This window comes from Colletotrichum abscissum (assembly GCF_030869225.1).
Source record: "Colletotrichum abscissum strain IMI 504890 chromosome Unknown Scaffold_69.1, whole genome shotgun sequence".
In the NCBI taxonomy this organism is placed as follows: Eukaryota; Fungi; Ascomycota; class Sordariomycetes; order Glomerellales; family Glomerellaceae; genus Colletotrichum; species Colletotrichum abscissum.
In genome coordinates this window covers 122641-142704 of record NW_026850513.1, presented here as the reverse complement: position 1 = coordinate 142704, position 20064 = coordinate 122641, and the positions used below count along the sequence as shown (strand labels likewise).

Genomic DNA, 20064 nt, shown 5'->3' with positions numbered 1-20064 from the left:
CTTTCTCAGTCTTCCACTACGGATACTCTCCAACGGTCACAGAGTGCCTGCCCTCTTTGGGAATCCCGGATCCGACCATACAATCGTCCTTTCGGCTTTTGTATATGGAGTAGTGAGATATACTACATCGTACCGTACGGATACCCCCCCCCTTGATTCCCTTCTCGTAGAAGCAGGATAGAAGCAGTGGAAATCGAACAACAAGGTCCTCCCTCGGATCCCTACTAGCGACATTCCCTTCTTCTGCCCTACTGCTCCGTCGTCTCTGCCCATTGCCCACAGACGTGAGCAGTCGGGTGTCCATCGTCGCTGGAGCATTGTGGTACACAGACACGGCTACACGCCCGTCGCCCGTGGCCCATTCCCATCCTCTTCCCTGTCGTCAGCCCTGGCAGCTTAAAGGCTGAGCAGCTCCCAAGCGGCCAGCATCCTCGTGAGCAACGACCACCCCTGGCTCTTGGAGGTTCTCCCCTTTTCTCTCAGAGACTCGCCCAATGGCATGAGCATCAACCCATGTGGCATGCACCCCATGTTCGCGTTAGACGTTCCAGCTCCCTTCCCTGCCCCACACGCGACCGAGGCCCTCCCTGCAAGGAACATCTCTCCAACAACCTTTAAAACATCCCGTCCGCCGGTCCTGGGGCGAAGACGCTCCGTCCGGAGCATGAAAAACCTCTTGCCACTGACCCTGCCCTCCAGCTCCAGCAACAGCTCCAACGCCAGCTCCTCCAACTGCAGTTCAAGTTCCAGATCTAGCTCTAGCTCTAGCTCCATCTTCAGCCCGCAGCCGATCATCTGTCGTCCTGTCTCGTCGCCGCTGCTAACCCAGTTTCAACCACACCACCATCACCACAGTCATCACACGCGTTCGCAGCCGCATACCGACCTCTCCTACGGATACCAACCCGAGAGTTTATGCATCCGAGCCGGCGTCATGGCCGAAGCCGCGGAACCTACCATGGACTGCAACCTGCCGGAGCTGCTGGCCCAGGACCTTGAGTTCTCTGCCCTCATCTTCGCCGCCAAGAACATGACTGCCGGCGCGCCCTCGCCTGCTCTCGCCTCGGACGAAGACGACTGGCACGACACTGCTGAACCTCCTTCCGTCCTCGGCGCACCATGTCATCCCAACGGAGTGGCTCAATTCCAGCCTCTAGGTGCTATCGACGAGAAAAGCTCGGCCAGCGATGCGAGCCACCATGACATTTCAGACGCCGCTTCAAGCTCGAGCGGTGACTCCTTTAGCATGGCCGGGGGTGACCTCGACGGCGAAGACGACGCCGCCGAATCACCGCACATTCGCCAACATTCTGTTCTCACTGCAGACACCACCATTTCCGCCTCAAGCCAACCCGTGATCGCGTCATCTTCGTCGCAAAAACGAGTCGTCTCCTTTGGAGGTGAAGCAGACGGAAGCTTGGAGAGCTGGATGGACTTTGAGCCAGACGCGCCGGCGGATCATCCCGAGCTCGGCAAGAGCCTAGTCCAATCGCCCGTCTTGACACCCATCAAGCCGGTGCGGCCGCTATCCCGACTAGGCGACCGGTCCATCAACGAATCACCGCCCCGGGCCAAGAGCGCCAATGCCGCAGCCACTACGCGCCGGCTGTCCAACCCGTTTGAGGGTTACACCCGGCCCACCAGCCGGGCCCGGAGTCTGCATCTAGACCCTACTGCGGCGGCCGTTGCTGCTGCCGCCAAGGAGCAGAACCGCCATTCAATGCACTCGATTCACTCACTTCACTCCGTCGACATCGCCGTGCCCACGCGTTGCTCATCGCTAAAGCACCGCGTCTCATTCACCGATGACGCCCGTAAGGCTATCTCTACTCGGTCTCGTTCGCGTTCGCATGCGTCTTCGCGGCATAGGCAACCCGATCACATCGTCGCGCCGGGGACGGATCGTAGCTCTATTATCTCCGACCTCAAGGAGGAACTGGAGCCATGGTTCCGCTACCTCGATGCGCATGACACGCCGACTTCAACTCCCCGCCAGGGCCTGGCTCCTCCTCTACTTGTGACACCGCGCCCGACCTCCCGCTCCGGCGCCGCTGGCCCTTCAAGAGCATACACCACACCGACTCCTCGTCCCCGATCTCAGGCTCAAACAAGGTCTCGGCCTACATCGTCTCTTAGCACATCATACACTTGGCTCGAGGACCCGATCGACATTCCGCCTCCTCCCTCGGACGACCAAAGCCGCCGTATTCCTCTTCCTCCCAATGTGATGGAATCTCTCCGCGTCTCCGTGACATGCTTCCCCGAGACAACGCTTCTCTGCTCCAGCCTCTCCATCGAGACGATCCGTAGCTATTCCCGCAAGGTCAGACAACCAGCCGCTCCGGAGGCTCTTCGCCCAGACACACCGCCCGCGTCTCCGAAACGCTGGCGCTGGCTCAGCTCCCGCCGCACTACCAATCTCAACCGTCGCTGCTGCTCCCGCGGCGCATCCTCCTCCAACCTCGATCTCCCCTCCTCTGCCTCCCTATCGCCGTCAACAGCTACCCTCGTTGCTCCACCCCAGTGGTCCCGTATTCGCAGCGTCTTCCCCCAGGGGTCAGATTGGCTCTGCGACGCCCTCTACGCCCACATCGTCGCGTACAACTACCTCGCGCCCATGGTTCAGAACAGTACGACACAGTCGCAGCCGAGACCTCCCACACCTGCTAGCCCCAGCAGCAGCAGCGTCATCACGGATGACTCCATCCCCAAGAAGGCCGCCACATTACTCGGCCTTCAGGGCATGCAAGGGATGCAGGACATGACGACATCGCCACCGCCGCCAAAGTCGTTGCGGAAGCGATCCAGCATGTTTCTCGGCCTCCGGACCTGTTCAGCATCACGACAGAGTCAGATTCCAACGCCGGCTCCTCCTGCTGTGCCAACAATGACGCCGGCAGCACACTCGGCTGCGGTCTCCGATGTCCCCCTTCGGGAGCTGCAGCAGGGGTTGTCGCGGTGTATCGCGCACCTCGTGACGACGTTGCGTGCCGGGGGGTCCGGCAGGTCTATGGCCGGAGGCGACCTGATCAACGAGGTTGATCCGCTCGTCATGCGATCTCTGTGCGAGATTGTCAAGTGCTGCGAGGAATCGCCGAGCACGACAAATGATCGGTCTTTGTAACAATATTTTTACCATCTTCGTTATACCACTAGAGTTTTGTTTTGTTTGTGTCTTTTTTTCTCTATCAGCGGACTTGAGATACACTCGGTCCTCATGAGGCGCTCAGGGATTGGGTGGTCAGGGAAGAGCGCGCGAGTCTTGTTATGGAATTCGGTATATATACCCTGATTTCTTGTCTTTCAAGCGTGGAGTAGAAAAGGGGGTTGGTCAGTCATAAAAGACAAAATAGCCTACTGGGGGGAGTTTAGCATGGGGTTTTTACCGGGTAATAGGCAGAAGGGAATCAAATGGCCACACGCCTCTTTCACACTTGTCTCGATGTGCATTAGTTGATGTTCAAGATGAAGTGACGTCGGTGACGAAGAGTTGGGAAGATGCCACGAGTGAGTTTTTGGTCCACAAGATATTCCGAAGAACTTTATTCGTAGGACACGCTTTAGGATGTCTGTACTGTTTGCATAGTTCTCATACTATCTGATAGTCTGCGATGGACTAAATCATGCTTTCATAATTCAGAGTTGTAACAGAAGGGTTAACTGGGAGCAAAAGAGGTGTTTGCAAAGGTAGGTCTGGTATTGAACAGAAGCTGAATCTTGCCTGCTTCTCGTCAGCGTTCCGTGCATTTCGTTGCAATATCTACATTCCGCAACTACGAGTCTCACAACGACTTTGGCGGATTTTCCCTCATCGAGGACGAATACGAGGGTAACAGTTCGCCCCCTCCAGGAATGACTACTTGCCCGACTATGCGGAGCTACCTTCGAGTACAACCGCTATGAGTCTCACGACGAGCCTCTAGACCAAACCGACGAGAGTGGTGAAGACTTCGAGCAGTCGAGCGCTATTGATCACGAGGATGACTACCTTGTGCCTTCAAGTACTGTTCAAGAGTGTGAATCAGCCAGGACCTCAAGGTACTATACCTACTTTAACTTGCTGGACAAATCAGCCACCAAGCTTACCGTCTCCGAAAGATTTGACATTTTACCCATCTTCGTTGTTTTTCAATACCCATCTCCCAAAAAGGGATATTTATTACAAAGTAAGTCTCGAATAATTCAATACAGCAGTCAACTAATTCTTCCACCACAACCACCGCATTCACATCACAGACTTTCCCTTTACCTTTCTCTCCACTATCTCGCAAGTACGCAAGATAGGATAGAACCGAAATGACGAATACACAAGAGCAGCAACAAACTTGCCAACCTCTCCATCGCCCAACATGGCGATCATCAAACGGACTCGGCCGTCTGCGCAACCGCTTCCAGAACCTGCCAACGGAGGTCCTGCTCGTCATCATAGAGCACGTCCTCCAGCCCGAGGCTCAAAAGCCGAAAATGCAAGCCCTCGCGGAGCATCTCTACCTCGGCCTCCTCAACGACAGATTCCGGGAGTTGATCACACCCATCCTCGAGTCCCACGTGCGCAGCAACTTCTCCCGTAACACAAACGCAAGCATGGGCACGACCTCACAGACAGATCCGGGCGGGTTATACTCGTACATCCTCATCCTCTCCACAATAAGAGGGTTCCCCGAAGGAGTCAACGCAGCCCTGGACCTCGGCGCGGATATCAACGCCAACGACGGCATCGACAAGTCCCTCGCAGCCAACGAGATTCTCCACGGCAAGCCAGAACCTAAGGGGTCATGCTTGACCTCCCTCCACTGGGCGGCCTTTAATCGTGATACTGCGATGCTCCGCCTCTTACTAGACCGAGGCGCCGACGTCCAACGCACGACGCACAGCTCCATCGACCGCAACCTGATCCGGCCGCCGCCCCCGGATTCGCCCCCGAAGCCAAACAATCGCTGCAAAATCAATATGACGACGCGGGTGAATGCTCTGGGTTTCGCGCTGCAGGCGAATTACAGCCTCTTGCCTGGCGGCATGACGGAGCAGCAGCGGCAGGCGTTTGTGGTTGATCGCGATACGCGCGATGAGGAGGCTGTGAGGATACTCATCGAGGCGGGGTGTCCTGCTTCCGTTATGGTGCATCGGGAGCGGGAGTTCAAGGACGCCTGTGAGCTGGGGCGGTGGGGCGTTGCGCGGGATATCTTGGCGAATATGGAATGGAGGAGAAGGTGCGCTGAGAGGGATGAGTATAATTTGCGACCGTCTGCGCCATGGTCTCTTAAGCGTGTTGCTGGGAGAAGGAATTCTAGTCGGCGGGTGGTGAGCTATCATGTGAATGAGTGGTGATGCTGTTAAAGGATGCTTCCGAGGATAATGAGGTAATGGGAGAGAGGGAAGGGGCGAAATGTCTGCTCTTTTGTTGTTGATTTCCCCTGGAGGAGATTCTACTTCTGGGTTCACGATGGCGGCTGGTAGAGTTTGAGGAGTGTCTATCTGGAAGTCGTGATACGCAAATGCATACAGTCTCTGTACTAGCAGTAGCCGAGATTCTGTTCTGGCCTTAAGCGATCCAGCCTTACTTCTCCGATATAGGAGAGATGTTCATATAGTAGAAGTATCTTAATATACACCTTCATAGACATCACCTCAAGTCTGAAGTCCAACTCCATGACACTTTGCAACGTCTGACAGGCATCGTTTACATTTACTCACGGTTCAAATCAACCTCAGCTTCACCACATCCCTCTATACTATGAATACTCAACACTCCCTTCAAAAGGATAGGAATCCCTCACAACCCTACCGACCTGTGAATCCCAATCCGGATCGCCAATCCCATCCCCCTCCTCCTTATCTCCCTTCCACCCGCCGCGTGGCCTGGTCGTCCTCCCCATCTCCCCCCTCCCAGCCCGCCCCCCACTTCCCGCTCCATCACCACGTCCACCGCCAGGCCCGTCACCATCATCACCATGCCACACCCTCGCCACGCGCCCCTTTCCCCTCACCCCCTTCATACACCCGTTACTCAGCCCCAACAAGCCCGCGCTCCCCAGCAAGAGCACAAGCAGCACCAAATTCCCCGCCTGCGAGACGTTGCCGCTGAAGATGGCGACGACGTACACGGCCAGCTTGGCCGTCGCCTCGAGGTAGCCCTGCACGGCCGTCTTTGCGAGGAGCCAGGCGTCTGTCGTCAGGGCGGCGAGGTCGTCTGCTGGGCCGCGCATGCGAATTTTGAGGGAGGGGGTTAGGGGGATGAGGTACTCTGTGAGTTTTGGTGGTAAAGACGATATGGCTATGCCGCCGTTGCCGTTGCCATTGCTAGCGAGGAACGCAGTGGCCGGCGGCGGAGGAGGAGGGGAAGGGGTGCGTTGTTTGATAATGTAGATGTTTAAGAGGCGGGATGTGATGAGTGCTAGGATCGATGCGAGACCCCACCCTTTGTGGGCGTTAGTTCGGCTTGTAAAGGATACTCCACCACCGAGATCTAGTTTGAGGTTGATTGTGGGAGAAGAGATCGCGATCAAGGGGGTTTGGTGGAAATCGAACGATCAAGGTGGGCTACCATGCAGAAGGGGGGAGCCAAAGACCCAGGAGGAAATGGGAGATGTTGGAAAATTTGGAACAAAGACTTACAGTCTGCTAGTAAAATCATGATAGTCAGCGCAGCAAACGTAAGAACCGGACTCGCGAGGTACAGCAAGTGACTCCCCCGCTCAAACTCCCACTCCGAACCGTGCTCAAAAGCTCGACCGCGTCGGTTCCGGCCCCGGCTCCGTTTCCGGCCGGTGGAGAGGGTGCCGACGTCGAGTGTGATGATCTTTTCCCCGCTGCCTCCTCCGCCTCCTACTACTCCGGTCCCGTAAGCCTCGATCCCACCGCCGCCGGCCAGCTTCTTCCTCTTGAGATCCTTCTCCCGCGCCCGTTCCTCCTGGACCCCAAGTCGGGAAAGAAACAACAGCATTCCCGGATTCGTCACCTTAACATCCTTCTTCCGCCCGCCGGGCAGTGCCTGCGTACCGAAGATGCCGGCACCGCCGTTTCCTCCGCCTCCTCCCGCGGCGGCACCCCCGTAGCCGAGTGCAGCGGACGTCTGGGCCGTGACTGCACCGCTGGTCCCCGCGACGCTGTCGGCCGCTTGCTGATAATGCAACCCCGGCGCGAGGACCAGTGCGTCGAACCAGGACGACGTGCCCGTCAGCGCGGTACGGTTGGCGATGGTCTGTAGGTCCGCGAGGGCGACGAGCCCCGCTGCTGAGAGGGACAGGCCCGGGATGGGTTCTTTGGAGAGGACTGGGAAGGGCATGATGTCGGGTGCGGGTTTGCTCGCCCAGCCTTGTTCTCTACAAGGCTCGACGAGGAAAATGCTTTTGAGGGTGGGAGCTGGCGTAGATCTCTTTTCTTGACTGGGTTTGATCGGCTTGAGCCTCACGCTGATGACGTGGTCGAGATCCCCGGCGGCGATTTTGTCACGAGGACGAGGAGGGCATGGTGTTGGCTTTCTCCGTTAGCGACGACGATGACAGAAATTATACACGATGAACCCGGGATGTTGTCTCGATGAGCAGGCCGATATGCAAACAACGAAAGAAGGTTCCGTCCGAATGACCTTGGGTTGCAGGGTTGCATCCTGCTGCGGGCTGACCCTTTCGCCCCTCCATCCCACCCTCCATCTTGGCCCTCCTCTATCCGAACTGCCTGGCATGTCTAGCTCTCCGAATCTCCAAAGCCTCCCAGCCTCTCTCTGCTACCCCGACGCTATTACGTGCATGTGAAGTCGCAGCCAGGCTTGGAGCCGTTGCGAACGATGGCGCTGACGTTGGGTCCCCCACCTACCAACGCTAAGGTGTAGGTAGCTCGCGCCGGCGTTGATTGCTACTCCGCATCTAAAGAGTTCCGATTTCCTACCCGACCTACCATGTCAGACGCCGACCGGCCGACCGGCGCCGGATAGGCCCGTTTTGTCTCAGACAGAGCGAGTTTGCAAATAAGCTCAAGTCGAGAGAAACGACGCATGATTGGGTTGTGGACGTGAGACTTACTTAACGCTACAGCAACCTTTCAAGGGCTCTTCCAAGGGCTGAAGAAGAGCTAGGTTCTGGGAATAGCTCCGAGTCAGATGTGCTTCAAGTTGATCGATCTGCTTCAGTGCTGCGAAGTTGAGAGATTGGTCAGTGTTCAAGGCATCGCCTTCGGCTTTGATTTGAAGCCCGTTGTCCTCGGACGAGACTCTATGATGTGTCTAGTGATCATACCTATAAAATGAGCAGATGGTACAATGAAATAAACCGGAGTGTGCCTCAAGTACTCCATGATGAGTATGAGTTGAGCTGGATGCGCCTCTTTATCCTACCTTATCTGAAAGCGTCCAAAATGCCCTGTCAGATGGCCCTCAGCTTGTGGGATACATTTAGACCTTGCCTTTTGTCGTTATAGTGAATAGAGACTCGAGCTCTGGCATTCAGTGGCTGCCTCGTGAAAGAGCCACCTGATAAGCTGATTTCACTATGCCACTTGTATCTCGCAAGTAGGAAAACCAATTGATTCAGGTGTATAAACCGGTAACTTGGGAAGTAGACTTCATAGACCAAGGAAGTGAGGCCCCTACCTAGATAATCTGTCATCGACAGTAGGTCGTTCATCTTTTAATCGTCGTACCTTTTTCCCAATCAGAGCTCGGTGGTTTTTGAATGGTCAGCCACATCCATGGAAACTCAGCAAGTCAGAACTTGATGAAGGACCCTTGCTCTGTGAAGTATATAGCTAGCGAAGCTTTCGAAGACCCTGATTGAAGCAAGTCCTGACTTTCGTGGCCTTTTGGATGGCCCTAGGCAATACCACTCTCACGGGAACTTCTATGGAGAGACTCCATCCAGCTTATGGACAGAACGATAGCCAAATAATGTCCCATCAAGTTGTGTCGTCCTCGAACACATCCTTTTCAAAAAACTCAAAACCCAGTTGAAGTTCATCCATATCAACACGTTAGGATCCGTTATGGATGCATCAGTAGAAGATAGTTCATCCGCGCCAACGATCCCAGCCGCAACAGCAGAAGCACCACATCAACCTTCCATTAATGCCTAAAAACCAAACCGAAAACACCTCATGATATCCTCCCTCAAAATCATCGCCCACAACCCCTCACAAATACGGCCCCAAGATCTCCATCGTCAAATCCCACACCTTCCCCTGCACATCCCCCCTCAACTCCACCAAAGCACTCTCGCTATACGAAACCTCCCCCTTATGATTCACCAAAAACAACCCGTTCCTCCCCTCCTCCCCCCTCGTGTTCTTACATCCCTTCTCCTTCCCGTCCCCCTCCTCTTCCCCTTTCGGTTTCCCACCAAACCGCCCACACGTCGCCAAATAAACATGCCTCTCCCCCGCCTCCCTCTCCTCAAACCCCATCACCAAAAACAACGGCCTCAGCAAGTTCGTCAGCGGGAACGGACTCCACCACGTCGGCGCGTGATACCGCGCCATGTTCCCCGTGTCCACGGCGCCAGGCCAATTATGGACAAAAGACACCCCCGCGTTGGCCGGGTCGGAGGCGAGCCTGTCCAGGAAGAGGGTGTTCATGATCGACATGTGCGTCTGCGTCTTGAAGCCGAAGAGTCTGCTGCTGCTGGTGTTGCTGGGGGACGAGCGGGTGAGGTTGAGGTCTGTTGCGTCGATGCGGGTGGAGAGCATGCTTCCCGCCAGGACGGTGAGGACGCGCGGGGAGGGGCTTGGGCCGGGGGAGGATAAGGACGCGGAGGCGGAGGCGCGGAGGAGGGGGAGGAGGTGGAGGGTTGCGAGCATGCGGGAGTAGTACTCCAGGGAATGGCAGACATCTATCCCATCCGCAGTATCTAAACCGAAATCAGCATCTTCACTCTACTCATCCATATACCCCCTCTCATCTTGCACAGAAACAAGCGAAACCTCTCATCAAAAACTCACCATTCCGCCCCCCAAAAGGCGCATACCCAGCCGTCAAACACAGAAAATCGAGACTCGTCTCTTTCGCTTTCACAACCTCACACACCCTTCTCGTCTCCGCCAGCAACGAGACCTCGGCCTCGACCCAAACCAGCTCGGCCCGCGGGTTCTTCTGCCGCAGGTCCTCGAGCACGGGTCTCATCGCCGGCTCCGTGGCTTTGCGGCCGGCGATGTAGACCCGTATGGGAAAGCCGAGGGATACCAGCTCGATGAGGGTGAGCTTGCCGAGGCCTGACGTGCCGCCTAGGAAGACGGCCGTTCGGGGCGCGGTTCGGGATGTGAGGGCCGCGTTGGAGTGTTGGACCTGGGCGCGGGTGACCATTTTGTGTATCTTTTTTTGGTTTGTATGTTTCTTGTATGACTGGTTTTCTTACAAAAAAGTTTGATTCAAGAAGAGGAAAGATGTAACAGCTGACTTGTGTCGTAAGAGAGCGCGCGACCAAATCTACTGAAATTCATCGCCTTTCCATCATCTTTATACATCATTCGCAGGAGGTTCGCATAGCTTCGCATTCCTCACCGGGTTAGCACCACCGGGATAGCAGAAAGCGGAGTTTGCTGACGCGCTAGTGGGAAGGAACTAACACCACATGCAAGCCCATCGGAGCATCAATCTGTAGTGTTGCCTAAGGTACCTTACCTTAAGGTGACTTATGGATGGGCGTATTATCATTGCGCATTCCACCAATGACTTGACCAATCATATCAAAGTCTCAACACTTGCGTCGGCGAGACCACTTCTTTCAGAGGGGGAACTCGTGTGTTCCAACTTCCAGCTATGAACGCCGAACATCCGGGCGCGGGCGTGGAAAGTGGAGTTGGAGTTTTGCGCCCCTTCGCATTCCCGATCCGGTAAGCGAAGATACTCCACTTCTCCGCGGCCGTCGGCCGGTGGCTAGTGGGCCTCCCTCCGGTCATGCGAGTTAGTGGAAGCCAGTGTCTCTCTTGCAGTTCTCAAAATCTCTCCTCGACATAAGGTACCTCATCTCAGGGGCGAAGGATGCAATGAATGTCAACTTCCTCTCACCCCTTGTTATCAGAAAAATTCCAACATGATGAATGATTACTTCTAAAAAAGGGTTGTCTTGACGAAAGGGCATGTGACGAAGTCCGGATTAAGGTCTGGTTTGGCCAGCGGTTCGGGGTGTAGTCTATCCCGTCGGAGAAATAAAGAGTTGGGAGATTGTTAGTGCAAAATGTGCTTACACGCTGACCTGGAGCCTGGAGGACACCCAAAGATGACGCAGAATCATTACGGTGAGGGAGCGACGGCCAAGTCATCTGCATAGAACCTCTTTAGACAGTAGCTCGCCATAACATTCTGCGTCATCTTTTCTCCGAATCCGCGTCAATGACTCTTGTACGATCCACGAGACCATGAGTAAGCGGGACAAGAGCAGACCCAACCCTAAACGATCCGTCAGGAGATGATTCGGAAGGTCTTGAAGTTTTCGCAAAGCCTCCTCGCCTCCTGTGTCCACCAATAAGCAAGTTTGGCGAGAATGAACCAATGTTTCGTGATACGCGGCTGGGGTCTCGCGCGCGCTCTCCATCATCAAGGGGGTCTCCACGTTTCGAGTCGTCGATCATGGGCTGAGCATTCGTACACGACATGATCAGAATCTGAAAGGTCCTGAAAGGAAAGGAAAAAAAAAACAATCATTTGGCGGCATATCACTTGCCTTAAATACGATTGCTGGCTATGGAAAGATGCATCGCCACGTTTAGACGCCAGGCTTTCGATACTCTTTCGCTTGTTGTTGTTCACTTATGGTAACCGTCGACACTTCATTGCGATTAGGGCCTGGGCAGTAGAAGCTTATTTTGCTGGTGTCTCTCGGCGGACAATAGAGGCCTGCACTAGCGAGCGGAGAGGCACGGCGGGACAAGCAGCCAAGTGCCAAGTGCTGCAGGGCACAATGGAACGTCGAGACGCCGAGAAGTGCGACTAGGACAGGACCAATCGCCAATTTCCAGCCCTGGAAGAATTAAGGATGTCTCACAACAAGGGGCAGAAGCAAGCTTGCCTAGGTTGCAACATGCGGAGAAGAGTTCTAGTACGACGTCGACTGCTCTCAACGCAACGGTAAGTGCTTGGCGACATCGGTATCCGCAGTGTGAAAGGTGCGTGTTCCGGACCACCTCTACCGGAGCAGAGAGCTGGCATCCGAATTGGGGCGAGTGGTCTGCTTCGGGATGCGAGGGACGCGAGGGATACGCATGTCTAGCTCAACTTCTCCTTTGCGATGAAAAGTATGACTCTAATGCCTAGGGGCACTTCACTGTCCTCGCTACAAGCCAAGCCAACTTACTCCGGAAAGACTCCGTCACGAGTGCCGTCGCCACAGCTTCATCATGCTTATAGAATCATTGTTCTGAAGGAGCGGCGATTGTCCGTTCGCTTACCGCCTTTTGGCGCATTGCTTTCTCTTCAGGCATGTGCTCAGAGCCAAAGAATCGATACACGAGTTCCATGTAGACAGAATCTTAAGTGGCGAGAGAACCAACGCCAGTGTTTCTCGCTGAGACGTCCCAGCCGCGGTGCGGTTCATCCTGGGTCAAGTGACAGCGACAGCGTAGACACTGCAGATCTTGCGGATGTTGGATGAACCGACTGACAGTGACAACTTGACAAGCCGAATGTTACGGGCGGTGCTGACGAAATATGAGGAGAAGTCGTCTTGGCTCACGCTCGCCGATGACCAGACACCAGCTGCGTGGTTTATGCGTCGCAGAAAAACTGGCTGGAAACCCTTGGTGATGATGGAGATGACGACGTCCTTGGCCACCAAGACGGCATTCGGGATTCGCCAAGCCGACTCTGCTGAAGACTGTCGTTGGACCTTATGGGCGACGTCGCATTCAGATTGAGTTCTCTTGATGATGATGGAGACGAAAACGCTGGGCGACTTGGCACGTCGTCGGCAGAGATGGGGTCCCAAACAAATAGCGAAAGCGAAGACCAGCGCCAATGTCGAGTTGAGCGAGTTGCGCGCCGGACACCAAGGACGGACCGTCGAGTGGTCTAGGCAGAGGGAAAGAGGGACAGAGCGTCAGGCCTTCCCAGCTGAAGGGTAACTCTTTCTGCTCTCTGTGGGGATCGAGAACCAGGTCGTTCAGTTAGGACCACAGCCAAAAGGCTGGCCGGCAGGCAGATACTGGGGTGAAGCCGTGAGCGGTGAGCCTGAAAGGACTCGAGGAGATGGGGATAGCTTCTCAAGTTCCCATGTCGTCGCTAAAACATCAGACGCGGTTCCGGTAGACGCTGGGACTTGGCGCCAAAGGAGGGGCCGTCTGACGTTTGGAGCGCGCCAAGAAGCTTCAGATGAAGGCAGGCGGTGCCGACGGGGAGGTCGAGACGGTCGGCGGGAACGCGGAGAGGGATGGCATGGCTGGCAAATGGGGCGCGGCGAGGCGTGGTATTGGTGATGGACAGTTGCGTGGGTGGTAGAAGTCCGAACTTTGAGGACGTACTCCCGTGACTCCGTAGAGCGTAGACGGTAGGCAAGTAACAAGGTGGGTTGAGTCGTAGGCTGGCGTAGCTGGTAGAGAAGGGAAGGGACCGGGGCTGGAGAGCAGACGAATACTACCGCGCAGGCGACCTCGTTGAAGACAATTGGTGAAGTTGAGATGCGGAGGTGGAGGTTTGTCGCAGGCCCCAGCAGTTTGGAAAGGGCGTGAGACGCGCCCAGAAGAAATCAGGAGGTGCAAGACTTGGCGAGAGGCGCGGCCGGCGAACGCAAACGCAGCCCAGTCCTCAAGCGGTCCATTGGTACCTCAGGCGGCCTACTCCCTACCTTACAGCAGGTAGAGGCGCTGTAGTGAGGATTAAGCGAGGGGACTAGCGGACACCGTGGGTAACCTAACCTGGTTCAAGGCAAGTTATCCGTTGCAGGGAAGATGTTTCCAGTGGGTGTACCGCCTGGATGGAACGCTAGGGTGCACAGCGGCCAGGCGCTCTCCCACATCACGACGCTTCCTCATTGGCAGTTTCCCATCGCTTAGCTTAGTCAGTCCTGGACTTTGAGTCGTACTTGAGGTTAACCTCCCCGTCTGCTGTCAAGGACACATGGTGGCGGCTCACATATCGCAAGCCATCACCAAGTTGACCCCTTCCACTTCCGCCCCCAGTTTGACTTGGCAGCCATTTAAGCTCTTGGCCCTGCAAAAATCAGCTGTTTTCTTCCTCCCTACCCCTTCTTCCTGTCATCCCTTCTCACAAGCCTCTCACCTCTCGACAGGATCCAACGTCTTTTCAGTCTTAGCGTGTCTGTCAGACAAGTTGTCGGGCTCTCTTCCGTCGTCATCCATGGACCGTAGCTTGGCTGCAACGCAAGAAAGAAGGAACCTAAGTGACCTGGAGTGCAATATGCGTAAGGCAGGAACGTGCTTCATCTGAGGTGCTTCAGCTTCGCACCGGGTCTTGCCATGCAGTCAACTTAACTTGCTCTTTCCTGCCGCGGTCTGGGACTGGCTGCTGTGTGTCCCGTGCGTCGTCTCACCACGCGGTGACGGTTGGGAAAAGTGGGTCCGAATACCCCTGTGTCGTCCGAACAGACTCAGCGTGACAGAGACAGAGACAGGCAAGAGCAGGAGGTCGTGCATGGCTTAAAGGCTGTTAAGGTTTAGAGCGCTACCAAAGGTGAACAAGGTTTTTCTGACGGCTGCCTCATCCCTGGTTGCTTCCTGCCATTACACAGCACCTTACCTTACTCTTGCCATATCTGCCACGCGTACGAGTAAGAGCAAGACGATGGTTCTTTAGAGCTTGCATCTACCAGGCTACCTTACCTACTTTTTGCCCTCACCTTACTTGGAAGGAAAGAGCAAGCTTGGGCCTACCTCACCTTACCGCAACCTGAAGTTGCTGCCCAGGCCATACCTTACGCAGGCATCGCACCTACCAGCTTTTCTTTACGTCTCTAACGCCCTCACTCAGCCGAGGAAGGAGACACCTTCGGATACCTTCTTGAGTAAGGTAGTAGGCAAGCACGGATAACGCAGCACAGCGTACTCCGTACTCCGTACTTTCCTTCCTTTCCTACCTTACTCAGCCAGCCCGTAACACGTGGTTGAGGGAAAATCCGGGAGATATGTACCCAAAGCCCCCCTTGCCATTGCACCTTTGCACCTTCCATCCATACCTGAAGGTACTGCGTACCTACCCAGGCAGGCCGTGTCTGAGTCTCGTGCTCCAGTGGCAGGTGCTGCTACTCCCCGCCTACCAAGCTCTTGGTATCCTCTTGGATGCCTTGGACAAAGAGCCTCAATTCTTGACTCCCGTCTTCCCCTAGACGTCACTCCCGCATATGATATTCCTCCGGCTTCGACTTGGCCAACACCGCTCTTGTCGTCGATCCTTCCAAATGCTTATTTTTAGCCACCCTCCCGCTTCTTGGGAATCACTTGGGTAAATGCAGTCATTCAGCATCACCTAACATGATGGTGTTGATATCCAGCCCGTCGTCTCAACAAGATCATCGCTAAGATGATCTTTGGGAAGGGGGCTTCGTCTCCGTCCGAACCAGCGCTTCTCTCCCACACCCGTCACTTCAATCAACTCCCACGTTGAGACTCGTGGAACGCGCATCGCAGGGGTCTTCTCTCCAGCTGTTGACTTGGCCAAGCACCAGACTCATAAAGTGGCCATATTCCCCACAACCCCATCCAACCCTCCGGAGCCTGGCAGTTTCACCCTGGCGACGTACTCCCATCCTGTCAACTCGACCAGGGTCGCAAGGCCCCCTGGCTTCCGCTCTCTTGTCCAAACGGCCCTCCTTCTAGCCTCCTCCTCCGTCTCAATAGCCTCGCCCGGCCTTGGCCGCCTGCTCTCAATCATTGATCCTGGTCCATAGTCCAGATGACATGCAGTCGCATTGGATGGAGAAGCTTGAAAGCCCCCCTCCCATTCTGCGCCAGAAACATGCCCGCGATACCATGGGAAACGGAGGCGCTCATCCCCAAACACAGGGAATCCTAAACCTCATTCATCAACCCGTTCTCTTTTTCCTTCTGAGCCTCTCACTGCTCCTCAACACCCTGGATGAAGCACATGCCAAGATCCTCACCATGATTCCGTCCCTCGCTGCTTATCCGCCCCGGCCATCTTCGCATGGGTTCTTGCCTATTGATACTATTCTTGGACCTGTGAGGTAGATCATCAAGATAACCAGCCCTCGACTACAGTCTTACAGATCATAAGTATATAGACATCATGCCATCTTGATGCAAACATACTCCTTCTCTCGGCTCATCTCGTTCTTCATCTCCATCATCTGTCTTTTCTTTCACCTTCAACTTCTCTTCTCGTTCGTTTCGTTTCTTCCCCTAGAGGGCTGGTCATACGTTTTTCTTCAATAATCTACTTTTTTGTAACTCGCTTCTATTCTTCCCTTCCTTCGATCCTTTGTAGGCCCCCCACGCGCTGGTCCCGTATCCTACCTTTAGCTCAATATGTCTTCCCGTCTCATCACCTTCGGCTTCTTCGCCGCCTCTATCTCCCAGGTTCTGGCCTCGTGCGCCTATGGAACTCACTTGGATCCTCGCGCTGAGGAGGGAAAGGTCAAGGTCAACAACTTTGCTTACACCGGCAGCAATGTGAGTGCTCTCTTCTCTCTTTGAAGCCGCACACCTCAATACTAACAATATCGTCAAGGGCCCCTTGAACTGGGTCGCTCTGGATACTACTGCCAACCAGCTGTGCGCCACGGGAACCACCCAGTCCCCCATCGACATGGTGGCCGGCTCCTTCAACGTTCTCCCCGGAAGCTCCATCAACCTCCAGATCCCCGACATGGCCGATGGCACCGAGTTCGAGAACCTAGGAACCACCGTTGAGGTTATCGCCAAGGGCGGATCGATGCAAGTTGGAGGCAGCAACTTCACCCTGCAGCAGTTCCACTTCCACTTGCCCAGTGAGCATCTCGACGCCGGAAAGAGCATGGCTATGGAGATGCACATGGTCTTCGAGGGTGCCAACCAGGAGATTGCCGTCATTGGTACCTACATCGACCTGGAGCAGGGCGCTGCCGCTGCTGCCCCCGCCGCCCCTGTCGCCGAGGCTGCTCCTGTTGCTGAAGCTGCTCCCGCTGGAGGAAACGCAACTGCTGAGCGCCGCACCAAGCTGGCCCGCCGCGCTGCTACTGGAGCCGCGGCCGAAGCCCCGAAGGCTATCCCCGCGATGGGAACCAACCCGATCAAGGCCGAGGCTGCTTCTTCTAGCCTTCTCGAGACCGTCTTCTCTTCCCTCGGTGCCATCAAGGAGCCCGGTACTGTCACCAAGACTGGCGCGCTGAACATGCAGGAGGTCGTCACTCTTCTCTCCGCCGGCAGCTTCCAAAGGTACGATCCACGTCTGACAGTCCTCTGATTTCCAATGTCTAATTCTTTTGCAGCTACATGGGTTCCCTCACTACTCCTCCCTGCTCTGAGGGTGTTCAGTGGCTCGTCTCAACTCAGCGCCTGATGGTCCAGCCCCAAACCTTTACTGCCGTCCGTGATGTCATTGGCTTCAACGCCCGGTTCCCCCAGAACACCCTCGGCCAGGCCAACATCATCCAGGTCGCCCAGCAGAGTCTCACTAGCGCCAACATTGCCAACCCCGTTGCTGCTGCTCCCGCTGTCGCTGCTCCTGTTGCCGCTGCGCCCGCCGCTCCTGCTGCTGAGGCTGCCAAGGAAGCCGCTCCCGCCGCCGCCCCGGCCGCTCACGCCTAAACGATCAATAATGGTCAGCCGGCGAGGACAGCGAAAGAATCAGCGTCGCGAAGTATCATTGCGACTCAGCTGACGCAGTAGGCTGGGACAGGATGTGCAAGGATGCTCGATGCCTGTTTTGAGTTCAAGTGTATCCTGGTCTCATGCCGATGGATGGAGGAAGGCCGACGGAAAAGCAGTCCCCCGGGCGCTGCGTTTACAGCTGGGACAAGATAACCATAACACCAGCCAGCTGCGCGCATTTGTACAGACATGACTAATTGACGGAAACTTACACCTGGGCAGTGATCTTTGGACTTTCACTTGTGTATATGGTACGTGGGTTGATCTGTAATTACCGATGCCTCTCCGATGAAGCCCAGTCCCAACGAGTTCAAGTGCAGAGAACAATACCGAGAAAGCGGACAGGGGGGGGAATACCACGGGGCTCTGGAGTCCCAATGCATAGCAGTTTGCTGAGTCAAGAAGCATAATGGTGAAATAATGATAAGATGGGCATAGATAGTTAGACAGAGACAAAAGTAACACGAGTCAACTGCAGTATATCTTACCTTTCGAAGTGACCACGTACCCCAGCCCCAGCGCGCAAGTCCGGATAGAGGTCGTTGTCGGAAATCCTGGGTGAACGAGAACGAGTTTATCAGAGATCACGGGCAGAGACATAATTCCAAAAGAACGCTCTTGGTGTTTGGCCAAGATCCCAAGACAAGTGAAAATAGAAGCGGCATTTTCTCAAGTTTCTGAACCTGATCAATCTGGAAGAAGATCCAGGACACCTCAAGAGCCGCAGCGACTTTTTAAAGAGAGCGTTTCGTGTATCTTGTTTAAACGCTCATGGTGGCCGGCTTGGCGGCTACCGATTGATTGGGCGGCTCTTTTTTCTTGAGATTCAGTGTATATCTGCCCGTTTTCGGGTTTGCCTCGCAAGGATCTGCTGGGTTTGAGGGGATCTGTGCTTGGTGTTTGAGGGGCGCGACTCGTGGTGGCTGGACACGGGATGTAGGGAAGTAGGGAGTTGCTGGAGCGCTAATGCGCCGGTCCGGGTCGGTCGGTTCGGCAACTTTTGCGTAGGGGGCGAGGGTGAGAGGGAAGAGGGAATGGCCGAGAATAAGGTGCCGGCCGGTGACGATATTTTCCCACGTGGTGTTTTGGGGACGTGCTGCATTTAGAGAGTCGGTATTTTGGGGGCCAAGGGCCAAGGCGTCGGGTGTTTTTGCTTGGGGTGTGTTGTCTTTGTAGCATTTATATTAAATGTTCCTGGACATCTAGAAGCATAGCTTACCGGACTCGTGTAGCTTAGACGGTACTTTTCATGAGGGAAATGCGGGGGTTTATCCTTCTGACATGCTATTCAAGAGGATTTCTCAGCTTTGCTTCCCTCGGATACCCAAGACAGACGAAGCCGCTAAGGGTGAATTGTGAGGGGTCGACTTGAAGTGATCCATGAACGGGCTGACATGATGTTGATGAATGAATATCTGAGGTACTCTAGGGTGTACATCAGGTTGATAGTTTGGGTATGTATCATCGGGCTCCGTCTTTGGAATAGAGGGGAGGTATATACATGTGCTGGACGGTAGCCACGGAGGCCTACGGTTTGTGATTTTGGGCAATGCGCCCTTCCATCTATCGTGAAGGTGGTCCGAGTAGGTCGGACTCGTAGCGCCCGATCAAGCGTCAGAAGCTAGATGACTTCTTCATTGCGCTCGAGAAAGCGCGAGATAGCACAATCAAGCTATTGAATCCGAAACCCCCATCTGTGTCCAAGCGGAAGACCCGTATTCAATCCACACAAAGATCTTCCGGAAGAAGTCATACAGGTTGCCGATAAACAAACCACAATGTCAAGTCCTCCTCTTAACATAGGTACCTTGGATACGTTTATGAGTGTTGCCTCTTGCAGTATATGTTCATGAATCACAGTTTTTCAGGGAAGATAGGTGCCCAAGTAAACTCTACGAAGCCTAACCTACCTTATCTGAGCCGGTGGTGCTGGGGCCAGTGAGAGCAGGCTGGGTTACGACGCGCAGAGCGGTCGTCTTTCTTGCCTTGCTGATACAGTTATGCGGCGATTCGTATAGGAGAACGAAGCGTCACTAGCCCATTTCCCATCTTCCGATTCTTATTTCACTATGAATGAGGTATATGTCGATTACATCTTAAGATCCTGTAGCGAGTTCCCCAAAGCGTTGCCGGTGGGCGGATGATACGCGATGGCTCATCCGGGTTAAGTGGATCTGCTCTTCGGCGCCGGGCCCGATACTGGTTAGGTAGACCGTAGGCGTGTGGGGCCGGGACGGTAGCGCTTACTTTGCATCAACATCGCCTTCCCTTGCGAGTTGGAAGGATCAGTAGATCTACGGATTTCAGCAAAGTCCAAGAACA

The 20064-nt window shown here is 54.9% G+C and overlaps 6 protein-coding genes across 6 annotated transcripts, besides 1 other annotated feature; 3 read left to right on the top strand and 3 right to left on the bottom strand.

The window, feature by feature from the left end:
• Positions 1-499: 499 nt before the first annotated feature.
• Positions 500-3124, top strand: CABS01_15575 (uncharacterized protein; the record flags this gene model as incomplete). Its single annotated transcript, XM_060548909.1, has 1 exon — positions 500-3124. One exon carries the CDS (start codon positions 500-502, stop codon positions 3122-3124), a length of 2625 nt encoding a protein of 874 aa, XP_060391701.1.
• A 1172-nt stretch (positions 3125-4296) lies between these two features.
• On the top strand, positions 4297-5328 carry CABS01_15574 (uncharacterized protein; the record flags this gene model as incomplete). Its single annotated transcript, XM_060548908.1, has 1 exon — positions 4297-5328. One exon carries the CDS (start codon positions 4297-4299, stop codon positions 5326-5328), a length of 1032 nt encoding a protein of 343 aa, XP_060391700.1.
• Positions 5329-5732: 404 nt separating this feature from the next.
• Positions 5733-7477, bottom strand: CABS01_15573 (uncharacterized protein; the record flags this gene model as incomplete). Its single annotated transcript, XM_060548907.1, has 2 exons — positions 5733-6418; positions 6616-7477. Coding segments are annotated over 2 exons (1548 nt in total), but the record flags the coding sequence as incomplete, so codon positions are not given.
• A 1646-nt stretch (positions 7478-9123) lies between these two features.
• On the bottom strand, positions 9124-10288 carry CABS01_15572 (uncharacterized protein; the record flags this gene model as incomplete). The annotated part of the gene is made up of 2 exons (XM_060548906.1): positions 9124-9836; positions 9928-10288. 2 exons carry the CDS (start codon positions 10286-10288, stop codon positions 9124-9126), a joined length of 1074 nt encoding a protein of 357 aa, XP_060391698.1.
• A 2236-nt stretch (positions 10289-12524) lies between these two features.
• CABS01_15571 (uncharacterized protein) lies at positions 12525-14277 on the bottom strand (the record flags this gene model as incomplete). The annotated part of the gene is made up of 3 exons (XM_060548905.1): positions 12525-12991; positions 13216-13508; positions 14198-14277. 3 exons carry the CDS (start codon positions 14275-14277, stop codon positions 12525-12527), a joined length of 840 nt encoding a protein of 279 aa, XP_060391697.1.
• Positions 14278-15454: 1177 nt separating this feature from the next.
• Positions 15455-15538: a sequence feature (Short protein (CABS01_15570, KAK1475864.1) was converted to a misc_feature.).
• An 881-nt stretch (positions 15539-16419) lies between these two features.
• CABS01_15569 (tat pathway signal sequence) lies at positions 16420-17679 on the top strand (the record flags this gene model as incomplete). Its single annotated transcript, XM_060548904.1, has 3 exons — positions 16420-16563; positions 16622-17307; positions 17361-17679. The coding sequence occupies 3 exons, from the start codon at positions 16420-16422 to the stop codon at positions 17677-17679; spliced, it is 1149 nt and encodes a 382-aa protein (XP_060391696.1).
• Between the last annotated feature and the right edge of the window lie 2385 nt (positions 17680-20064).